The 24,156-nt window shown below is 41.8% G+C and overlaps 1 protein-coding gene across 1 annotated transcript; it reads left to right on the top strand.

Moving 5' to 3' along the window:
* The first annotated feature begins 2,157 nt into the window (after positions 1-2,157).
* On the top strand, positions 2,158-23,361 carry LOC104950357 (A disintegrin and metalloproteinase with thrombospondin motifs 20). The gene is made up of 9 exons (XM_010776871.1): positions 2,158-2,503; positions 2,665-3,026; positions 6,649-6,814; positions 16,086-16,339; positions 18,221-18,304; positions 18,803-18,927; positions 19,027-19,067; positions 19,399-19,504; positions 23,211-23,361. Exons 1-9 carry the CDS (start codon positions 2,413-2,415, stop codon positions 23,359-23,361), a joined length of 1,380 nt encoding a protein of 459 aa, XP_010775173.1. The 5' UTR covers positions 2,158-2,412.
* The last annotated feature ends 795 nt before the right edge of the window (positions 23,362-24,156 follow it).

Raw genomic sequence — 24,156 nt, 5'->3', positions numbered from 1 at the left:
GAGATGCAGCTTTAAAACTGAGCTATAGGAAAATGGAATGTGCAAATCTTGTTGTTTTATTAGCCAGTTTAAGTTGTTTCCAGATGTCTTTCAGTGTGAGTGCACTTAATAAGGTCAGGTTTATAAAAGGAAATGTTTACACATTGTGTGAGAAACAGAGAGATGGGTGGATTGTGATTTGACCTGAAGTGGTGATTGTGTGAAAAGGAACTGCCGAGCTGTATTGCCATCTCTAATTATAATCAACCCATGTGATTAAATTCATAACATATTCAAACAAACAAAACTTAAATTAGTTTTAGTGTTTGTCTCATATGGTACTAGTGAACTGCAGCATATTTGCAATAATACCAGGACCATAGCTGATATTCAGCAAATAGGCAATACAATGGTTGTGGCAAATCACTGCTTGGTCTATCACTGACCACACTGTTATTTTAAAGAGACGGAGAGGGAGAGAGGCTGAGACGGAGAGATAGAGAGACTTTTAAAAAGTAATAGCCATGACTTGGAGACTAGATGTTTTGTGTCAAAGAAAGAGCCTACAGGATTCAAAAGTGTTTCCGGTGAGACCACCGCGTCTAATTACTCACAATGCTGTGACATCAGTCTTCAAAGGACATGAAAAACAAGAATCCTTTCACACGTCCATCAACTTTGTATTAGACTTTACGTGCCTAAATGATTAACGAGAAGCTGACCACATCATGGCCAAGGAAGCCCGACTTCCTCCAATAGATGACAGTGAAGAATGGCTCATAATGTCCTCTGTGCTAATTATTTTGTGCTTTGATTCCTAATATTTTCCCTCAAGTTTTAACAACATAGTATTGTGGATACATCCACATTAGACATACAATATATTAAATGTACAACACAGTCAAAATGGGCCTAAAGATTAGGATGGATTTACTCGTAGAGTTAAATAGACTCTGACCAATGTGCATTTTATAAACACTATCACCATCTCAAACTTGCACTGTTGATATTGCTATACCAAATTGATACATTTACTCCTGTCGTATAAATATTGGTGTAACCCCTGAAGATGAAGTTGTAAGAGGCTGCTACACACTGAGTTCCCAGTTTATTGGGTTTGTTTGTAGCCGCATGCAGACACTAACCATCAAGTAGATCCTTCCTTTATTAACTTTATTGGCATTAAGTGTTGATACTCTTAATTCATTTGACTACATATATAAACGTAAGCAACAATAACACAGGGACTCAACCCATACTCTCAACTGATAAGGTGTTTTGTGTATTGATACTGTATATTTGCCACCAATAGATTGACAGTTTGTTTCTAATGTTTTTGTACTGCAAAATGATCATCTCCTTGAATCAATACTTCACTGGCAGTATGTAGATATAAAGGGCTTATACTAAGATAACAAAACACAAGAGCTCTCTTAGTTTCAGGTACTTATACCCTAATGAAAAAAATTCAATTCAGCCTATAAATCCCCCTAAATCCTACACTTTGGATTAATTACATAAACAAACACTTCTAATAAGGAATTCTTAAATGTGTTTTTAAACACCAAGCAAATGCATAAAAGAAGTAAATAATAAAATCAGAAGTGAATTATATTATTATATTTTATATTAATGTGCGACTTCTACTCCAGCCCAAACTGATATTGATAAGTGGCAAACACATTGGTTGAGTGATAAAATGTATTATGTATAACAAATATGAGCTCAATATGTGCTGCCAACAGACACATAGCATAAGCCTTATAAATATTATTCATTATTATCACACGAGATTTTGAAATTAAATATGTTATTGCAAATCTACAAGTGTCTTGGATCGTTTCCTGCCATTCACATTTAATATCAGCAATAATAAATATTGCGGACAGACCAGTCTATGGGACAGACCCAAAAACCCAGAATTCGGGATGGTTGTGTTGTGAGTTATTTTCTTCATCGTGGTATATTTTATTTACACTTTTTTTTTGTAACACTGCAGCCCTGAAGCCTGCCCCATGTGTGGTGTCCGAGGCGCGCTCCCCATTGGCTGCTTAGCAAAGGGGGCGTCGTTTCGCTGCTGGTGAGTGCTTAGGGTGCACGGGGTGTTCTAGGGATGGCTAAGGGAAAGCGTACTTGGCACTGATCCCTCCTTTCAGTAAAGACTGCAGTTTACATTAGGCAGCAATTTTTGTTTTCATCAGGGGGATGAACGTGTCATAAATAGTTCGCTTTTATAGAGGGTAGTGGATGCATGTTTAGCAATGCGATGAGGCCAGTGCACTTTGCAAGACTTGCGCTGCAGAGAGCCTCCGCGGATCCCACGACCTGTTGCTGACAAGCCGGGGGAAAGGAGAGGGAGAGGGGGAGCCGCTCGGGAGAGACAGAGGTTACTGCCTTGGAGACGACAGCCTGGGTTTCTTCGCGGAGGAAATCATGCAGTTTGCTATCTGGCTGGTTGGACTTATGTGTCATCTGTCAGCGCTTGTCCGAGAAACTTTGCAACACCGCTTGCACCCGAAACAAGGTAGTGTTTTGATTTGATTTAGGAGTACCGTGAAGTTAAAGGTGTTCAAAGCAGTGGGAATGATGTCTTGTGAAATCTACAGTTGTCAAGCTGCAGCTGCATGTTTTATTCTGATACACACTGCTGTTAATTCCATTACTTTCTCTCTTTACTTTTTGCAGAAAGCTTCATCAAACAGCTGTCATCGTATGAAATCATCACCCCGCTCCGCGTCAATGACTTTGGAGAATCATTCCCCCACAAATTGCACTACAGAAGGAGACGGAGAAGTTTAAATGATGACCTGTCGGGTTTACGGGTTCACTACAGGATTGATGCATTTGGGGAACGCTTTCATCTCAATCTGACCGCCGACTCCGGCTTCATTGCCCCCTCGTACACAGTGACACACTTGGGAGTGGAACAGAGCAACGGCACGGACATCCCCTTCAATGACCCGAGCGATATGCGCCACTGCTTTTTCCGCGGACATGTCAACGCCAAGAGCGAGTTCCCTGCAGTCTTCAGCATGTGCACTGGCCTTGTGAGTGTTCACCTTAAAGTACCTTTTTATTAGACGCTTTAATCAAGCGATGCTGACAGGGCCTCCACCCATGCATATCCCCCATAACCCGCAGTTAAGTGAAGTGTGTAGGAGTGTAACAAGAGCAAGTGTTACTGGACTTATGTCATTGAGGAGGAGGAGGAGGAGGAGGAGGAGAGCAATCTGCATCTCGGTGCCTGTGAGGAGATGCTCCCATAGTTCACAGTGCAGGCTGGGCATCCGGGTGGTGTTGTGGTTAGAGAATGAAGTTGATGTGACAACAAGACTTCACCCTGCTGAAGTGCTCTTGAGCATAACACACTAAGAATCCCTGATGAGCTCATGCTGAGATTGCTGCACTTTGGTTGACCCTACTTTGAGTAAAAAAGGTTAATTTCACCTTACAAAGATCAAAAAAGTATCAGTAGATTTTATACAGGGATGAAATGGAACCAAACATGCAGCTGTTTTGGTTCTATTTCAAACTGCTTGAAGCTGCTTGAAGTTTTAACAAAAATAATAGCAAACCAGCAGATATATATATATATATATAGCCAAACCAATGGTCAATTAGTCGATTATCAGTTGATTGATCAGGTGATCAAGTAAAAATGTTATTGCTAATGTATCAATCTCAAATGCCAAACATTGGTTTCGTTCTAAATTCTTAAATGTGACAACTTTTTTCCTTTTGTGTTTTCAATAGTTGTACGTTTTTACACAGTTTCTTTCTTTATTTTCCATATAGTTTTTTTTTAAAAGAACATCAAGTCAGAGCTAATGAGAGTAGTAATCAGTGACAGCCCCAAACCACACTTCCAGTCTAAAACAGCTGTTTGCTTGTGGATTGCCCTTTATCATCTTTTAGATCTTACGGGGCTGTAATAGAGTTATTGGGTAATAATGAGTTTACTGCCCCATTTGAGGATCCTGATACCCAAGTCATTTAGTTTGCTGACTCCTGTTTGAGAGCACAAGTGGTTAAGTGGATGACTTAATGGCTCACATAAGGTTACTGGTCCAGGGGCAGGGGGTTGACCTCATTCGGGCCAGCCGGATTCTGGTTTGGACTCTGCGAGGTGGGGGGGGTTTGGCTGGCCGCAGAAACACAGACAGCAGGAACATAACCTTGGAGTCTTCCTCCCCGTCACACCCCCTATCAGTGACATAATCCTTATTTTAGATAGGTTAACTTTGTACAGTACCAGGATAGCATGTTGATCTAGTACATTCACAATGCATTCAGCAATTGTACTGTATTGTTGGAACCTGGCATGATAAAACAAATGTCATGCATTAAGTCTTAGTGGGGGGGTATTTCCTATTCAGTGTGACTCTGGAGAAGAGATACCACCATATACATACTCTTTCAGTTTGTATAGCCATTTAAGACATGAGGTATGCTGGGATTATCAGGGTAATAAGCCTTTAATTGCCCCTCTGCCCAACTTTGATGTATGACTCGCTTATCCAAACATGTTTGCATCCTTTTTCAAGCAATCTTTGTTGCTTATCCGCATCATCACTCATTGAGAATGACAGGACAATGGAGACAGCACCAGAGGCTATTGGGTCATAAATGTGTCCGTATCTGATCACTGGGGCTTAATGGCCAGGCACATTTTGTTGGGATGATGTCATTAAGGAATAATTAAGCCCTAAAACAAAGGGGTCATTCTAGAAAAAGCAGGTTCCCCTTTCGTCCAGAGTTGCTCAAAGCCATCCCCAGGGGGGAATCGAGGGGGTGGGGTTGAGGAGCTTTTTGGCCTTTTCAAAGTGAGCTGTGACGGGCAGAAAAGCGGAGAAATGCTGTGAAGAGTAGACAACTGCCAATGAAGGTTGTAAGGAACTTAAGGGTTGCTCACACCGTGGGAAATCTCCCTGAAGGAGCTCGCTCTCCCAGTCCACTCGCATAATAGAAGTGTGTGTTGAGTCAGACTGTCCTGAGAAATGAGGCTCTTCATTTTCAATCGGGCACCAAGCGTTGCACCTCTGTGTAAAGATCAGGCTCATGACACCTTTATGTCCGGTTTTAGGTTAGAGATTGACTGCAACTGTACGTCACTTTGCGATGACTCAGCACCAACAGATTTTTAAGTGCCTTTGTAGGGTCTGTTTAAACAGATGTGTGCCAACAGTCATTCCATCCATGTCATGATGGTGACCTCGCTTCAAACAGGAGTCCCTCAGTTGTAAGGTCCAGTTCAGCACCCGTTACTGAACAGCAACCATTGTGTCTGTCCAAAGTTTTGCCAGATTTGCTGCTGAGCTAATGCTGGGAAACCCTGAAACTCTGCCCCCTTCATTGACTAAACAGAGCATTTGTCTGTTCAGCCTTCTGTTAACACCACATGAGAACTTTAGAAAGGCTTAACCGTAACCATCTAATTAAAGTTAACTCGCCGTGGATAGTGATTTACAAGATACAGGTAAACATCTACCAGTTGTTACACTGTATAAATCATTAATTATATTTAGATCATTATGACTGGGGAGTTGGAGTAAGGTTGTAACATTCTCACATTGAAGTATTCCAGAAACTTTGTGCAAAGGTAAATCAGTACAACAGTTCACATTTGAAAAGTGTAACTTCATTGTGAAAATACTTTGAGTAATTCCCTGAGTTGTATACACTTATACTGGCTTGTCAAGAAATGCTAATATTGTCACAAAGCCTTCAAGGTGGAGTACAATGAGGGAAAAATGAGTTTCTGAGGGCTTTCTTCCAGTGTTGCTGTTGCTTATATCCTGTGACCTGTTTCTACAAGTTCATTACCCTGCACTGTACACATGTGCACTATAGACCTATAGCACTCTCGAGGAACTATGTCTCATATGTGCAAGCCAAGTAATCTGTCACTCCTTGAAAGACGGAGAGGAAAAGTACACATACAGTTTGTACTCGTTTCCATATCCGATTTGTATGTTTTCCATTGTGAAGCGTCCATCACGCGTGGGGATGGTTATGGAAAAACAACAATAAAGATAACATTCCAGTGTCCAATATCCTGTTTAAGTGTGCGCATGAAATTACCATACAAACACCATTGTGCCTCATGGTCGAGTGAGCTAAGAAGCTTTGTGAGGGACTGAGCTGCCAAATCAATATTAGCATTCCTCTGTCAGCAGCTCTGTCCATGTACTGTATGATGATGTCACTGGTCCCAGTGTCAGGCTGTGAAGGGAAATGCATTTTCATAGTCACAACAAGCACTCTTAAAAGCCTTTGCAATTTTTGTTTTTTAAATGGTTCACTGTTGCATGATGATTTATGACTTTATTAATGTATAAAGGGGCTTAAAATGTCTTACAATTGCTTTTTATTGTCATGGTTACAACTTCAACAATGACTCATAGCGAGATGTTGTAGATAATCCCTGACCTTTTGTGAGTCAGCATGTTCTTTCCATATGCACCTGTCAAAAAAACTGAGCTTGCTCAAAAGCATGGAAATAATGTGCACAGTGGTGCCCAAGGGCAGAACAGGATTACTGCAATTAAACCGCAGCCTCTTTGAATGCAACTCTGCCTTAATCTGTATATCCTTCCCACATATGTATGCAAACATTCAGCTCATTTCTGATACCAAAGAAATCAATAACATCTATTTTTTCTGCTCTAGGTTGGAACATTTACGACACAATATGGTGAATACTTCATGGAACCTCTTTTAAACGCTGAGGGGGAGGAATATGACGAAGAGCACAACAAACCTCATCTTGTTTATCAACAGGAGAGGAAGAACATCTCGCATACGCACAACAACACAGAGCCCTGTGCCGCCTCAGGTAATAGACTACAGACTGTCTGTAACCACTGTCTGTCTGACTTTAACCCACTAACACGTACCTTCTGATGACCTTTTTAAACCATAGCAATAAACACTATCCCAGAAAGGAAATTATACGCAGTCACGATCTTTGGCTTGCAAGATACCCAAAATATTTCAGCCATGATTAAGGAGGTGTTGCTGAAAGCTCCTCAACTTAATTAAGCAAATACCCGCCCTAACACTGCCTGGTGTTTTCACTCATGTTGTGCAGGAGAATTCAATCCAAGTTCTGTGGCAAGAGCTCAGAGGGAAGGGATAATTACTTTTCAGGTTAGCAGTGGTGATGAAAAGAACTGGAGAAGTTTTCCGCATGGGAGGCTGCTTCAAAGTTCTCCCAATTTCATTTGAATTTTTATGGTAGAGGCCTTTGGGTGGTGGATAGGCCCTCGAGAGAAAGCGGGGTGACCGAGTGGAGTTTACCACGATGGAGGGCCTTAGATTCGTTCTCGCAGGGAGCTCCGTGGGCGGCCTTTGTTGTGAGATGCAATAAATCTTTTTATGTGCAGACCGCTTGATATGCTTGTTGTCTAAACCCAGCTATTGTCGCCTGGTGGTGGCCTTTGTGTGGCGGCGCTTTAAAGAACTTGGACTGACCTGATGGGCCAGGTCAATACCTCCTTAATATGCTTTGCCCTTTCACTCTCTCAGTCTGTGTGTGGTAAACAGAGACTAAGAAATCTGGAGGGTCTCTCAGCCCCCACTCTGAGGCACTTTTAAACATACTCTCCCTCAAGAACTATGAGTGGAGGCTCAGTGAATGAACCTGACTTTTGGTTGAATTCTTCATTTCATTTTATATCTACTTAGTCCCAAATTAGAAAAATCCTGAATTGTTAAAGCATTACCTCAACTATTAACAGAATAACCTATAAAACAAATATAATTCGGTGAACAGCAGGAAATAGTAGAGAGAAAGGTGCCTACTGTAAATGGAGGAGACACCTGTAGGTCTTCATCAAAGGGCTGCAGGTAAACAGCAGGATTAAAAGAACCAGAGGGCCAGAGATAGTACTGTGAGGTGTCCCAGGCAGCGGCTCCACAGCTTTGTCTGATAGGCCCCTCTCCAGATGCTGTGATAAATGTGCTCTTTGAAGGCCATACCAAGCCAAGACTAACAGGCCTGTCCTGTCTTTTTATGGGAAGGAGTGCAGCCCAAGCTGCTACTAGCTGGTTAGATATAAACACTGGCTTGGCACGTGTTCTTCTGCTTGCAAAACACTCATAGTGGCTGCTCCTGTTTTTGGATTTGGACATTTGCCTCTTGGCTTTGGATAACAATGTGACAAAATCTCCATGTATCACACATAAAGCTCTGTGTACTATGTGTCTCTCTGAAGCTCTTCATTTCCCTTGCCTCCACTCTACACCATGTCTGTACACTTTGTCTGTGTTTCTTTGCCTTATGTTCCTCATCAGACTAAATCAGTGTCTAAGTATTGGGTGCCTAACCACAGTCTAATTGTTGATAGAGAAAAAAGTGTTTAGAAAACCAGAAGCGGCAAGGGAAAACATCCTTAAGCAGCCGCATTTTTTGAATGTACCTTTCTGTATGTTATAGCAACAAGTCATTTTTTGTAATTAATGGATGGCAGCGAAAAACTAAAAGCTGATGTAGGTAGTAGATTACGGAGTGTACAACAAAGCCAATGCTCTGTTTATATAATAATACAATATAGCCAAGCATCAATGTATGTACACTGAGGTGTTTCTTAGGTACAACTCCTATAAGTTACACACAGAATATTATTTGAGTCTTCCTAAAGGTATGATTCATTGCGGGGCTGTTGTATTGGACTGCATTGAACTGGTAGCTCAGGGGTTAACAGAGAGGGTGCTTTTTGTCTACAACAGGTTTAGTGCATTTCTGTCTTCAGTATAACCCTCCAATGCAACTGATATATATCAAGTTCAGAAGCAAATGTTTCTGATTTATCTAATCACATAGATGATAGGCTGGAGAACCTGTGGTGTTGGTGGGGTGCAGATTCCTTTCCTAGTATCTCTTCTTTTTTGACGAGCTATAAAAGCAGTCTTTGTTAGGGTCAGTCATCTTATGACCCTCTGTCTTTTCTCCGTGTTTCCCTCCACTTTATGTTCCTGTGAGAAGAACGCTTGGCTTAAATCAAAATTGGAGGCTGGAGTTTGAATGCTGAGAGTTTGGTTAGTTTTTGACTATCAAGGGGTTTGAAGCTTTATTGGCCTTTGGTTTTGGAACAGGCCAACTATCACAGTTGGTCCAAACATGTTTATGTAAAATTGCCAGAATTTTTGAAAAATAGGTTGTTTTGCAAGACTTACTCTATGGGGATTATTATTCCTTATCTGCCTTTCTCTTTGCAAAAGAAACCATCTCTTTGAACACAACAAAGATGAAACGGGCTGTGTTTTCTCAAGCAGAACGCCAGGAAACAAAATGTGTATCAGCAGATACCTCTGGTGAGATAAGCTTTGGCATGTCATAGTTCTGCCTTAGAGCACGACAGACTGACTTCTGTTTCTGACACAGTAAGAGTTTCCAGAGTGTGCACAGTCCCTGCACACCCTGCGAAAACGTGTTGAAAGGAGCGGAAGGCTATGTTTCCACGTGAATTAAACAAACAAAGAGGAACTTTTGTTTTTAACTTAACACTTGTCATCTGTGACATGTACAAATACTTGACTTTTTTGTACATGTGCCATCACAACCTGTGAACTAGAAGTGTAATGATAAGAGCTTTTGAGTGTTAACTTGATGGAAAATGAAGTTGTGTTACTACAGCAGTGATGACTGGACTATATATCTGTCTTCAGCTGCTTCTTTCCACCGTGCTTGATCATTCTATGTGTTGTTGATTGGATGAGAGGCTTAAATATATTTTAAATGCAAAAGTATAACATTTAGTGAATGCACTAGAAACCATAACACTGCAGTTCAGAAATGTAAGAGTAAATCAAAGAACCTGAACAACATGACCATGAAATGTGGTCTCAGTGACTGACATTTCTAGGAACTGCATCAGTCGTCTGTCTTTGTCAGCCAGCCTGGGTGGCTTCTCTGCTGTTTAGAATACCTCTAGTGTAGATAGCTGTTGAGTGGGTGATTAATCTTTGAAAGTCACAGAGTGCCTTGTTGTGCCTTGTTCTGGTTTTAAAAGCCTCCAGGGAAGAAGCTTACTGGGCTAAAAATCACAACACAGCTCCGACCTTTAATGACACATTCTACGGGGTATCTGTCTCCGAGCTTGCATGTGAATCCCTGTGTCGTCCTTCAACAGAGATAGCCACAGAGATGAGGGTGGCTGCAGATAGGGGCAGATTCTTCTCTCGCCAACTCTCCCCCTTGTTCTCCGAAATGTGGAGACAAGCAAGAGACGGAGGGAAGGGAAGCTGTACAGTATCTCTTTCTCACACTTGTTGGCTGTGTGTCTAAAGCTGTGGGGTGTTATAGTTTGTCTGAATTAGAAACAGTCAATTGAATGCAGACAGCTTGACAGCAAACATTACCATCAGTAAACCCAAACACCAACGTTTCATCGGCTCTTGGCTCTTCCCCCCCATTTCTTGATGGCTAACTGAGGGCAGCTGGGACAGTGAAGTGACTGGCTTTGATGCGGCAATACTTGGCACACATGTCATCTGTGCCCCCTGACCCTCAACACAATCATTGTGTAGGATTCCCCCCTTGGTGCCCACTGTGTATACATGGTAGTTCAGTGCTAGCATCAGGTTTTCGGTCAATGGGTTCATTTACATGGAAAAAATGCCCTCCCCCGCCTGGGGTTTGAACTAGCCGACTTGAATCGCTGCCCGCTCTCCCTTTGCGCTTTCATGTATGTGAATGGGAGCACTTGTTGATTGTGACCTCACTTCACTCTTTGTTTGGAGTCACTCAGTGGACGGTTGGATGTGACCTTGAGTCTTTCCCCTTCTAGAGGTGCGTGGTTACTGCCGTTGCTGGCTTGTTTGCTGAGCCTCAGTTAGAACTATATATGCATAAAGCTCTTTGTTTTCCTTTTAACTCTAGCTCTTGACAGGGGTCAGGAAAGGTGGCAGGCCAGGGTGTGATGGACGGGCGCTGAACACTCTGACACCCTCTCTCACCTTTAGGGTCTGGCTTTAGATGGTGTGGAGCCCCTGAATGTCAGATTGCTCCAAAAGGCTTAGGCTTGCTCTATGCCCCCGTGCCCCCTGGACAGACTGAACCTCCCCCCGTTCCAGGAAGTACCTATTGTTGCTCGGAAAAACTGTTTGTTTTTGGCCTTTTGTGGGTGTGCATAGATGTGGTTTCTTATGTGTGCGTGTGTCAAGAGTGCATCTTAGCGCCCTGGCCTGTCAGTGGACGAAGAATCCCGCTGAGTATTGGGAATTGTTGAGCAAAGCAGTGCATAGCAATGGCGAAAGGAGACTCTTTCTTCATGTGTTTGAGCAGCCCTGGCCTACGCTGCATGTGCCTGTCGGTTTCCCTTCAGATCTTAGCAGAGGCCCCAGCTGTTTCGCACTGCCCACTTTCTTTTTTCTTCTACACCTGCTTCTCACTGCTTTGCTGTTTGCCTACCTAGAACCTTAATCAGAATTTATTTTGTCCTTTAGAATCCACATGGCGTTAATTCGGAACACTGATAATGTTAGTCCTATTATTATTCATTAACTACGGGTCTTGAGCAAATATGTGTGTAGATTTTTGTGTAATGGGTAAGGTGAGGTAAGGTACGTTTATTTATATAGCACATTTCCAGACACAGGCATTTCAAAGTGCTTTACGTCATCATTAACACTTAATAAGAAGACTAAAGAAAAGAACACAATAAATAAACATAATGGAATAACAGATTAAGGCATGATGCTTTGTCACATCATTGCCTTAAATTGTAGCTTCAACAAAGATAGTGCAAGCAGCTAATAACATGGCCCATTACACTCATTGGCATCTGATTAACAGATAACTGATTCTCTGGACAGGGTAGGACAGGGCTGGGCAACAACAGACAGTCTATAACTTTAATAGCTGCCATGTGTCTGCCTGAGGCCTCAGCCCTATTGAACCCAATGTGTTGTTTTGTCTCGGGAGTTCCCGTGACAGATTCCAGCTGGGGCTATTTTCTGCCACTGTCGACTGTCTGGGCATTCTTAGCAAATGGGGGCTGATTGGAAGGGTTAAAGCAATTTGAGTGACAGTGACTTACTGCCTGGTGTCATGGGTAACAGTCAGAGGTGAGAGGGGGTGACAGGTGAGCGACAGTTTCCCACCGAGGTGGACTGGGGAGAGGTGATGCTGAGAGCTGGCCAGTGAAACATCAGTGTCATTGCCTGCAGCTCTAGCTGTTTACCATCTGAGAGGCCAGAAAATCTATCAGCTTGCTTTGTATGTTGCGGCAGAAATATATGTTTCAGCGTCCGAAAATTGGTTAGTGGGATGTTTGAAAGAATTGGAGATGTTTTCATCTATGCTATCTTTGTTGGAGGAACATTACTCCTATAACTTCTCAACCTCAACACTCGATTGTATTGAGCTTGTTTTCATGTTTTATACAAACAGTTTTCTTTATGACTGTGTCTTTTTGAAGTTCTTAATAAACAGATTCTTTATAACTAATATATCAACTTGAATCCTTTTTCCAATAGAAAAAGACTAAAATATGAAGCTCTTTCGAAAGTGTCATTTCAAACCCTTTTTTTGTTGTTGCAATTCCTATTTCCTTTTTCCTAACAACAAATGAAAACAATTGTGTTGTGGAGGTCTCTCAGTCATTCATCATTCACATAATCTTAAATCTGTTTGAGTCTGACAAAAGAGAGACTCCAGGCACCTTGCTCGTCATTAGGAGTCCAGATCCAAGTAGTGTTTTGTCTCAACACATTCTTCAGCTGACCACCATGCCGTCTTTAGCATGTCTCTGAACAGAAAAATAACATTTGAACTCTTGAGAGAACTGTTAGTGTACCAAGCCAATGAGGTCATAAGCCATGCTACCTCACTTTTAAAAGCTTTTTTCAGCAGCAACAATTAGCTGCCTTTGCTTCTTACTGCCTAGCCACAGAATTGCACTTAATTGTCTGCATGAGTTTCAACATATTTTCCTCTTGAGTTGTACTGTCAGTAACCAGAGTGTCTGACCTTGTATAGAAACCAAGGCAGTACCTATACTCAATGTAAGGTATACTGTCTACTTAATTGGCACCCGGGGAATAGGGCGCTTTAACTCTCAGCGGGCCATTGTAAAAGAATGTTAATTAGTTCAACAATGAAATGTGTGTTCCCCATTGTTAGGCCCTTGGCATTGATACTTTTGACAGAGAGCTGAAGGAGAGTCAAAGAGCAAGCCTTTGATGTAGATTGAAATCTCAATGAGATCCTTCAGGACAGCCTGGATGTACATGAATGGGCTCAAAGAGAAAGTTATACAATCATCAAAATGCTTCAATGCTTTCATGTTTATGAATGAATGTAAATAAGTCAATCAGTGTAAACATTCAAACCCAACAGGAATTTTAAAATATGTAGGGAACTGTTCAGTATTGTGCGTGCAATTAAACATGTTATTGAGTGAGTGAATAGATAAACATTGTCTGTGTTGTATTTGTTGTTTCTGATTAGTTTCTGGCACAGTGATGAAAAGATTTTTACAAGTTTACAAGTCAAGTAGGCGTTAGAGCAGAAAAGCGATTGTGGTGTGGGTCTATTTCAGCTATGTGCAAACTGGAGCCAAGCAAATTACAACATTTATAAGTGCTCACACTCGCATCGTGCAGGGCTCCTTTTATTATTCTCTGTTATGAAGAACTGCTGGAGCTGGGTTTTATAGGCTCACGTCGTTAATTTTTTCTTGTTTAAAAAGAAAAACAATGTTTCACTTTGTATTTGTTTAGTAATCAATTCAAATAGACAGAGTTGTGGTAGGTAATGCTGATTTGAGGCCTGGCGCTTTGGGGGTAGTAGTCATGTCTCTGTACGCCCGGCGGGTCAGGGCAGTCACCCCTGTCTTCTCATGGTGTAAGTAGCAGCTCACTACCTAGTGAGAGGCGGATTTGTATCTAAGGCGATTTGGGAAAGGTTGTGTGTGGCTAATCTGCAATGATTCAAAGGCTATTATAACAAGGACCATATTTTCTCCTCATCCTCTTCTTCTTCTTCTTCTTCTCCTTTTTCATATCACACTCGCTTGCGCTGAGACTTAACACCAACTTCTGTAGATGTAAATACTCTTCTTAGCTTTGATAATCCCTTTGATGTCGGACTGTCTGCAGTGATGAGTCTGTTTAAGGGGTTTAGTGTAGTGGGTTTGGCCTTGGTGAGTTTTTTCTTGGAAAATACAAAGCTGTGTTCTGGCCCAGCTGCCCGGGCTGTGTGCACAGACAGGCTTGGCGCTGACTCTGATGCTGGCACTAGCGTGGGGCTGGGCCTCACGGCAGCAAAAGCTGTGTGCCTTTGTGCCAGGGAGTCACGCTCCGCCTCGCGTGCCCGCTGGGGGCATCACTTGAATAATCTCGGAGCAAGTTTTCTTTTTTTTCTGACCTAACAGTTGCACACAATCTCTCTCTGTGTGACTCTCTGGAAAGATTGAGTTTTTCAAAGACAATGGAAGTCTTCACAATAATCGGGTTATCTAAAGTTGAGGACTCCAAACTATGCTTGGCTCGTAAACACTGACAGTGATAAAAAGACTGAATAGCATTTGTTGACTGAATGTCATTTTATGTTTAATTAATTTCTCAAAATGTTCATTGCCATAACTTCCATAAGCATAACTGGTTATTAAAGGCAACACTACACACTGCAGGGGGCTATGATTGCTGACATAAAAGTAATGAGTGCATTCAGACAAAATGGGCCTCTATACTTACGAAAGATTGAAAAATTAATTTGAGTTGTGATAGAATATCTAAGGTAGATTTAAATCTGTAGTGTCAGTGAGTTTGCATGATATACTATTTACCCGTCATACATTTATCCCTCACTTTTTCAGGTAGCTCCCTAAATCCATCTTTCTCTTTCTGAGAGATGGCAGAAACTTCTGCAAGCAATCTTTCTTCCACCATATCACATGTGGCAATGCATCACCGCTAATCTGAACAGCACCAATCTGTGTGTCCTCTTATGGCCTGTTATACCATAGACTGTCTACTGAAATCCATCCAATTCTAATAAATTATTCATTGTGGTTGAAACATTTTCTTCAGACGATTCAGAAGTGTTCATGATGATGATTTAAAGTGTGTTAATCGTTAACTTCATTGATGTGGTTCAATAGATTTTTTCTAGAAATATCACTTAGTTTTCAGTATGGGCTGATGTGCTGGTCAGTAACAGGAATAAGCTGCAGCAGCTTTGTGTCCAAAACAACATTTGCCTTTTTATTAGCTATTTGGAGCCTGCCTCTTCCCCGTCTTCTTTCCCTGTTGCTCTTCCAAACTATTTCAAAAGGCTGCAGTCCGCCTGTGGACATGGACAGTCATACGTGCATGTTTAATTAAATCCCCTTCGACCTTAACCTTTGCAGATTTGCCTTTTTCCTTTCTCCAATCAAACAAGCTCTTGACGTTTCCCTAGTCTGTTTCTCTGTCTCTGTCCCCCCCTTTTAACTTCACTCTGTCATGGTGAAGGAATCCATCGCTCACGGCCAGCTCAACACGTGCAGTTCAGCTGAGGGAATGCCAGTTGAGTATACACAGTGTACGGCTGACAACCTGGTATTTTTTTCCTCATAATATATGGCTGGTTTTGAAAGTGCTATTCACAATCAATTGTTCCAATCTGGCATCATATGTATTTGATGTTTACATCACTTAATGTTCAGATAATGTGTGAGTCTGTGTGAGTCTGTAAAATGTCGTCATGGGATTTCTTTGTTTGTGTGGCTTACACTCAGCCAGAGGGGGTGCACATTGCCTGACCTGAATATTCTTAAAGCTCACGACTGACCCCGCGTCTCTTGGTACAACTTTTCCTGAGCCCCGGAATGACACAATCATTTATGGCGTTTTTTTTGCCATAGGAGTCCAGCATGCTTGTGTTATGTCCCTGTAATTCAGCTAAGCTAAAACCCTTGGCTCTTAACTGTATATGTACCATGCTCTCTCATGAAATGCCTTTATAACATTGAACAGTAGGTGTCCAGCGTGAGGGAATTTGAGTATAAGGTAGTTATTTTCTCCCATGTGAGAATGATTTTAAATCCAATAAATACGTTCCTAACATCTTTTCCTCTCCACATCATTACTCTTCATTATTTTTTTGTTTTTTTTCCCAGAGAAATCCAAGACGCCGGTTGCTTTTGAGAGCAATGGGATTATGGGAGAGGAGCTGGATTCTCTCAAAGCCACCATAGCTGATCAACACATTTATGACAGCAACTCCACCAACACACACCCCGATTCCCATCGCAGACGCAAGCGCTTCCTCTCTTACCCTCGCTACGTTGAGTTGATGGTGACAGCTGATGCCAAAATGGTGCGCCATCATGGACGCAACCTCGAGCACTACATCCTAACAATCATGTCAGTAGTAAGTAAAACAATGTTTCTAAAAATTATTATTTTGTCTGAATGTTGAAGATTTATTCATATGAAAAAAGACTGAATAGTTTCAAGAGTAACTGGGTCTTTTCTATTAAGAGTTGTTCTCAATGCTATGAGCCCATCATCGTAAACTTTATAGTATTGGGGAGATGAGCAAAATCAAATAAACTGACACCTGAAAACTTGAGACAAATGATGCACAAACTATCTCCTATGCATGATCGTAATTTAAGACATGTTTTCTTTTGTACTTGAACAAAGCCCTCCTCTAGTTGAGTTTGTGTTTTTTTGGCCTCAGATGTTACTGTTTGACATTTTGGTTGTAAACCCGGACGTGACCCTAGCCTGCTGCTGCTTGAACGAAAGTTGCCGAGTTAATTGGTAAAATCCTGACTCAGCACTTCCGAATCCTTAAGCTGGCTGGTAATCAAGCCTGTTTCAATGTGATTGACTGACTTTGTACCTATAAGAGAGTGTAACATATGTGTTAAAAGTGTTGGTGTCAAAGCAGGATAGGTTATCGATTTGTACTGCCCTGTGTAAACTGCTGCTGTCTGTCTCTCACCAGTTTGACGGACAGATTAACACGGTGTAATGATTGTCAGTGGAGTGTTATCCTTAAGTAAGACTGTGAGGGTACACTCAGTGTTAAATTTGCCAGACTGGTTTTTATTGCCAGCTCTGAAAGCAAAACATTAGTTCTGCCATGGTTCTGCCTGCAGACCAGTGGGGCAGAAACACACACAAACACACATTTTCTTCCCTCTATAACAGTCTCTTCACCACTTTACTTTAGCCACAGTTGAACCAACCCAGCCAAAATATTAGAGAAACCTACCGTGTCGGAACCCTTAAGGTTCTCTCTGGGTGAGGTTTTTAGGTTTTGGCCACGCAGATTGAATGCCTGAACACAAGTTATTGTGGCTCTTTCAGATATTCAGAGATTTAGCTGGGATTAAGGAATACTTGTTTCAAAAGGTTGTGTTTAGCGCCCTAGGGACGGCAGATTGAAAACCTCCAATCAGTCCATTTTGTGGAGAAAATATTAGAATCATTCTTTAAAAAATCCCCATGTAAACATGTGTGTAATCGATCAATTCCAACTGTTCTTTATGTAATAAATCCCCAAAGATACAACACTAGTTTCCATGATGGTAGCTCACATTTCATGCTAACTGTCTGTGTGACATACTCTAGTGTTGATGGTCTAGTTTTGGCTGCAGTCCCCCTCACTCCGGGTATTGCACAGATCATACAATAACATACATTAGGGTGAGACCATACAGAACAACTTCCTGCGTCACAGATAGACTTGGAGCATGACAAGACAGGCTCCCTTTGGTCATTCTGGACAGGCCTGGGCCACGTTTGCCTCCCCCTAGGCTAAGACAAGCTAAATGTTTATAGTGGACTAATGAGTTCCTGTCAGGAGGACGCACACGGCTTCAGCAGACTGCTGGTCGACCGTGACAGGCAGGCACGAGAAAAGCAAGAGAAGCGAAGGGGAACAACTACAGAGGGAATGTTTTGCTGTCCTCATAGAGGGGCTTTGCTGAAGTTTCACATTTGTTGCCGAGTCCACTCGTAGTTCATTTTTTATTTGCCATTGTCTCTGCTGGAGTTGTAATTGGTTTGAATACCCTGTTGATTAAACTGAAAGAGGAATGATTGGTCTTTTGACTTGAATGAACTGTTGCTATTTTATTAAACCAGATGGAGTTTAACTAAAAAAAGTAATAGCTGGGTTGTTTTAATCCAAGTATTGAATTAGGAGAAGTAAACTAGATTTCCGTCAGTCCCTGTCTGTGCACTGGTTCAGATTTGTGGAGGTTTGCATTTTTTGTCTGTGTGTTTTGTCTTATTACAGGTAGCAGCAGTGTACCGGGACCCCAGCGTAGGAAACCTCATCAACATCATGATTGTCAAGCTAGTCGTCGTCCACAATGAACAGGTGAGTGCGGGGCCTTGAATGCTACCTGTATCCAGATCTCCAATGCGGCTGACGTCAGTGCAGGTGTCCCTGGCCTGGCCCTTTCTCCGGGGGGCCTGTTTGAAAGGACACTGCCTGCCTTGTCAGTTTCAAGTCTCGAGAGAGGACTCCTTGGAAAACAAACGTTTGTATAGTGAGGCAGCTAGCCACCTGCATATGAGAGGCTGACTTGTTGGGTCACTGTAAGTGCCATTGAAATAGTTAAAATATAGGGAACTGAAGTTGTTTGAAAATCTGTGGATGTTCCTGATCTTTGACCTTATATTTGCCAAAGGGAATATTACACAACAAAGTAATTAAAAAACAAATCACTATCAGTAGTCACAATACGACAAAAAATGAGAGAATAAGACATGTTGAAAAGGGCGGGATATCCGTGTTATATGGAATTTTTTAGATACAATTAGAAGCTGTATACTTGGTTTCTTGATAACTGCAATGATGTTTCATCCCAAACAGGAAGGGCCTACAGTTAGCTTTAATGCTGCCACCACTCTCCACAACTTCTGCGTCTGGCAGCAGACCCAAAACATCCAGGATGACAGCCATCCCTCTCACCATGACACAGCACTCCTCATCACCAGGTACACCTTCATCTACATCCTCACTTTAAAATCAAAAGCTGTTATGCTCAGGAAACCTTGAAAGAGTGCTAACTGCATTGTATGTTTTCTTTGTTTCAGGGAAGACATCTGCCGTGCGAAAGATAAATGTGACACATTAGGTAAACTTTTGCCCTTCTCTTTGCAAAAATATATCCCAGTCTTTCTCAATTACCTTTCCACTCTAGTAACCACAGCTCATAAACTGTGCAGTAATGAGTTTATGGCAAGCTGTCAGCTAATAATATTATAGTGACAGAACAGAGTGGTAGAAATGGGAGGAGGGAGGGAGCATGGAGGGAGTCGGTGGCGGTGCTAATCTCTCTTATGGAACAGAAGTTTTGATGGTTTAATCGCCTTTAACACCCAAGCAGCAGGCTTTTTTTTCTTTTTTTAAATAGCTGTGTGTCTGTAAGTGTTCATGTGTATCTGTGTGTGTACGTGACCCTGTAGGGCTTGCAGAGCTGGGGACCATGTGCGACCAATACCGGAGCTGCTCCATCAGTGAGGAAAATGGAATTAGTGCCTCCTTCACCATCGCTCATGAGCTGGGCCATGTGTAAGTTGCAGCAGAGAACTTGAAGCACACACACACACAAACACACACACACACACACACGCACGCACACACACACACACACACACACACACGCACACACACACAACGCACACACACACACACACACACACACACACACACACACACACACACACACACACACACACACACACACACACACACACACACACACACACACACACACTGTCTCACCCCTCACAGCCAGCTTTGACCAACAAAAGCCCTCTTATTAAGAGATGTAGGGTGCAGCAGACACAGGTGCAAAACATAATAAAGTGAAAACTTGACTTTTAATAACATGCCAGCCCACAATACCACACTGTACAGCTCAGGGAATTAACCCTGTGTGTGTCAGAGGCAGAGCTTTGTCTTAAAAGGATATGTTGTTAAATATAAAACAAAGAAATATAGATTTTCAAAGATTTCTCGAAAGTGGCACAACCTTTATCAGACAGTGCAAGACTAAATGTTCTCAGTCCCTTTGTCCACCTATCAGCTCCAAAAGACTGATCAAACACCCTGAAGATATCACAGTGCCGTCATATGCAACTTGTGAGTATCAGTAGTGTTATCACAACACGCTTGTCGGCCAGAGGCTGTTTCCGCAACAAGCAAATATTGCAACTTGTAAGAAGAGGGAAAAAAAAGACTTAGATAGATACTATCTATACAAGTAAAAACACATCACTTTATCTCTGATATGGGAGATGTTTAGTACATCATCCATCAGGCAAAATGACAGGAAATCACTCATTAAGTTAATTAAAATGTGGTGTGATTTGAAGTTTGATTTAAGTTTATCACACTGGTTTTCCCTCACACAACCATTGTCTTCTCGTTCTAACCCAACTCATTTCACGGTGGTATTTTTGGGGAAATTCAAACATCTGCCCTTTTATGTATACCCTATTCTTTCTTCCTACCTAACTTCCTGATGTAGCAAACAAGGGAAAATGAGTGAGAGGTTTTCTTTCCGGTCTGCTTTTCGGTTTGTGTAGGCTAGATAAAGAGGACCAGTGTCGTGTGAGCTATTGGTGAAGAATGAAAGATATTCTTCTACCTCCTCTGTCCCGCTCACACATTCTTCCAGTGGAGAAATGGGACCGAACCAGCCAGATGGATGAGTGTACGGGCCCCCACTTCTTCCCCTTGCATCTTGTGTGAATCTGTTTATGCTAAAGTTCAAGCAGCTGGAGGCCTAGTTGGCTCTGCCTCTTGGCGTGGTTAATCGCTGCGTTCACAGGCGTGAGCTCTCGGAGTGTTTAGCGCTCTGGGAAAGCCAGTGTCAGGTAGTGGGAGCCACTCAAGAGCATGGCAGATTAAAGAAAGATTTAGCCTAATGGATAGGAGGCCTTTCTCAGATGACTGCAATGGACGTGTGATTACTAATAGCCATCATGGGGATTACCAGGCGAGGCGGTGTCATTTGATAGCCGTTCAAAGGTGACACATATAATCAAGTTTGTCATCAGACGATGCTAAGGCTCTAAATGTCTTGGATCAGCACTTCCTGATGTTTTGATATCAATTTAGATTTCTAAGCTGGAAACTGGCATTTATCTCAAACATCTTAAGAAATATGAACGTCTACTGACATTGTTGTAACCCAGTAAACACGATTACTGAGTGCTCAAATGTAGCAACTCAATTGTCTCTCTGTTGTGGTCCCTGAGCTCTGCCTCTGTTAAAGTGGTGATAAATGAATGATGGCGCTGCAGACTTCACTCCTGCAGGAATTAAGGTCTTCATCGCTCCAGTAGTATGTCTTACTCTTACAATTATTAACGGGCTTTTCAGCATATAAATATGTTTTCGGTCTTGCTGAAAATCTTTTTAGATGACAGCATTTTCTGAACGATGCGTTTTGCAGCGAACAAAGCTATTTGTTTTTTTTGAGAGCTCTCACTAAAAGTAAGTGGACTCTAACTTATTAAATGTAAGCCTGGATGCTTATAATGAAGTGCTGGGGTTGCTATCCGCCCACTGGAATTGACTCCTCTATTGATTGATCCCTTGTGGTTGCAAAACAAAAAGCCACTAAACTTTCGGATTTATGACCTAATCACACTAAAAGGTTCTCGTCTAATTTCAAGCCAGTGTCCTGGTTCAACTCAATCATCATTATGTGTTCAGAGTACAAATCGTTCAGATTTTTCCACAAATCCTTTTCCCAATAACAACATGTTCTACATTGCAATGTATTAAGATGTTTATTTTCATTTTAAACTTGCCTGTCACTGTCTGCAACACTCTCATACACCTGTACACCTTTAGAAGATACAAATAATACTGAGTAGTAAATACTGCCAGTACAATTTGAGCTTGGTTTGTTTGTGCGGACAGAGCTCATTACCGTGCCAGAGGATTAATTATTCCCTGGGTGTTTGCCTTCAGGCCCTCGGCCCCTGTAGGGTGGGCCTCATGCCAGCCATGCTAAGGTCTTGTTTGTGTGGGGGTATGAGTCGACCCACAGTCACAGCCCCGCGCCCACATACTGTTGTAAACATCCCCGACATCATACAGCTGCATGTTTTCCTGTGTGTATATAAACACGTGCACGCGCGTCTACATGCACTACATGTCTTTATGGGTATAGGCCAAACCGCAGCACAGAACAGGCACATCCGTATTGGACTATTCTATTCTGGACATGATCAAAAACTTGCTTTATGAGACTGCCAACTGCAGACAGCCTGAATGAATTCATTACAGTGCAGATGCCATGCTGTGTACTTGACTTGATTCAGCTGTTGTTCTGTGAAGTCTCTTCTTTTATTGTTTACAGTATCATGAGTGATGCTCAAACAATGAGCTGATTAACTGATCAGTGGATCAACATCAAAATGATTTGCCAACCGCCTTGATAATCGTTTAAGCTGTAATTTAGTAAAAATACCAATAATTTGCTGATTCCAGCTTCTCAAATGTAAGGATTTGTGCAAATTGAATATTAGTTCTACTTTAGTCAAATAATGCAATTTCAAGAATTTAATCTAAATAATTACAGTTTTCTGACACATAAGACATCGCACAAATATTGGGTTATTGAATAGATAGTGAACATATTTACAAGTTGCAGCCATAATCATCACTGTAGTTGAAACACATTTAAATGCTTACATGTTGACACTTGATCAACATAGACATGTGTGATAATGCTCATGGTGTTAGTGCCACTACCTTTCCCTCTTCTTAAAGTCCTTTGAGAATGGGATTTGGTGACCTTTGACCTCTCAGAGGTGAACTGGAGGTGGTTCCCACTAGCATGTTGGCCATGATGGTGGAGAGGAAGGATGCCGATAAGGAAAGAATTACGTGTTGCACGAAAAGTTGTACCACCTAGTTGGAGTTTAATTGAAACCTTTTGGGATTTTTTGAGCATAAACATTTGGGAGGTGCAAAGAAGGAGGTCCATGAAAAAACATACAAGAAACAGATGAATGTAGAGTGAGCAGCAGACTGTGGGGTGTTACCTATAGATGTGTCTGCGGCTGCATCTGTGTGTGGCGGCCCACAGGGATGGTGTTGGGTGATCCCCTGTTATAAATTGCTAAACGTAAATCCTGTGACATTTATCCTCCTTGCAACGACTAAGCCATTAAGCAGATAATAATTACTTTGTGTGTGTTCCGTATATCCCTTTCTCCATCTCTAACCCCCCTTTTCTTCTTCCTCTCTGCACCAGGTTCAACATGCCTCACGATGACAACCCAAAGTGTCGGGAGGCGGGCATGAAGCACCAGTATCATGTAATGGCTCCCACGCTTAACTATGACACCAATCCCTGGTCGTGGTCCAAGTGCAGCCGCAAGTACATCACAGAGTTTCTAGAGTAGGTACCAACTCTCCTCAGTTTGAAAGTGATTATTAAACATTTGAATGATTATTGGTTCTTCTTATTAGGGTTGGGCAATAGGAAGAAAATCAGATATCACAACATTGTAGGGTTGACTTTTGATGCCTTCACAAAATATTTGCACAATAAGAATTTTGCTAAATAATCATCAGTTTTGTGGATCAAGTGGCAAAAACATAAAGAAGTACAACTCAAAATTAAGCAAATCTTATTGTTGTAAAATATTCAATATCCCGGCAAGAATATATTTTTGTGCATTTATTTTGTTGTAGTCCATTATTCCAATTTCATAAAGAACAATTGTTTTACCTAAGCTCCTATACTTACAGAACATGTGCCCTCTCTGGTGGGCCAATCCCACCACCACCACCTACCTCCAATAAACACATAATCACCAGGGGCCCAAAACCGCCTTCAAAATAGAAGCATAAAGAATGACTTAAATAAATAATTACAATAAATAATGATTTTAATCTAAACAAAAACAGCTAGAAAATAAATGTTGTATTACTAAATAACATAAATCAATCTGTACAGTAGTTCCATCATTGGATATTCTAAGTTATAAGTATAAGTTGAGGCAAAAATTACCCAGCCCTACTTGTCATGGACTAAATTGAGTCATGTGGCGCAGTGGACTAGTGCGTTGGTGTTCGGGTCAGGGGAGCACAGGTTCAAACCCCACTGCAGTCAGCATGTCGTTGTGTCCCTGAGACACTTCACCCCAAATTGCTCTGTGGGGATTGTCCACAGTGCAAGTCGCTTTGGGTAAAGG

The sequence above is a fragment of the Notothenia coriiceps genome, unplaced genomic scaffold, assembly GCF_000735185.1.
Source record: "Notothenia coriiceps isolate Sejong01 unplaced genomic scaffold, NC01 NC01_scaffold00017402, whole genome shotgun sequence".
NCBI lineage: Eukaryota > Metazoa > Chordata > Actinopteri > Perciformes > Nototheniidae > Notothenia > Notothenia coriiceps.
The sequence above is the reverse complement of the archived record's forward strand: the minus strand, read 5'-3'. Positions and strand labels throughout refer to the sequence as shown.

Coding starts and splice junctions, on each gene's coding strand:
- LOC104950357 (XM_010776871.1), top strand. CDS start 2,413: ATGCAGTTTGCTATCTGGCTGGTTGGACTTATGTGTCATCTGTCAGCG. Junction 3,027..6,648: donor TCAGCATGTGCACTGGCCTT/GTGAGTGTTCAC, acceptor TTTCTGCTCTAG/GTTGGAACATTTACGACACA. Junction 18,928..19,026: donor ACAGCACTCCTCATCACCAG/GTACACCTTCAT, acceptor TCTTTGTTTCAG/GGAAGACATCTGCCGTGCGA.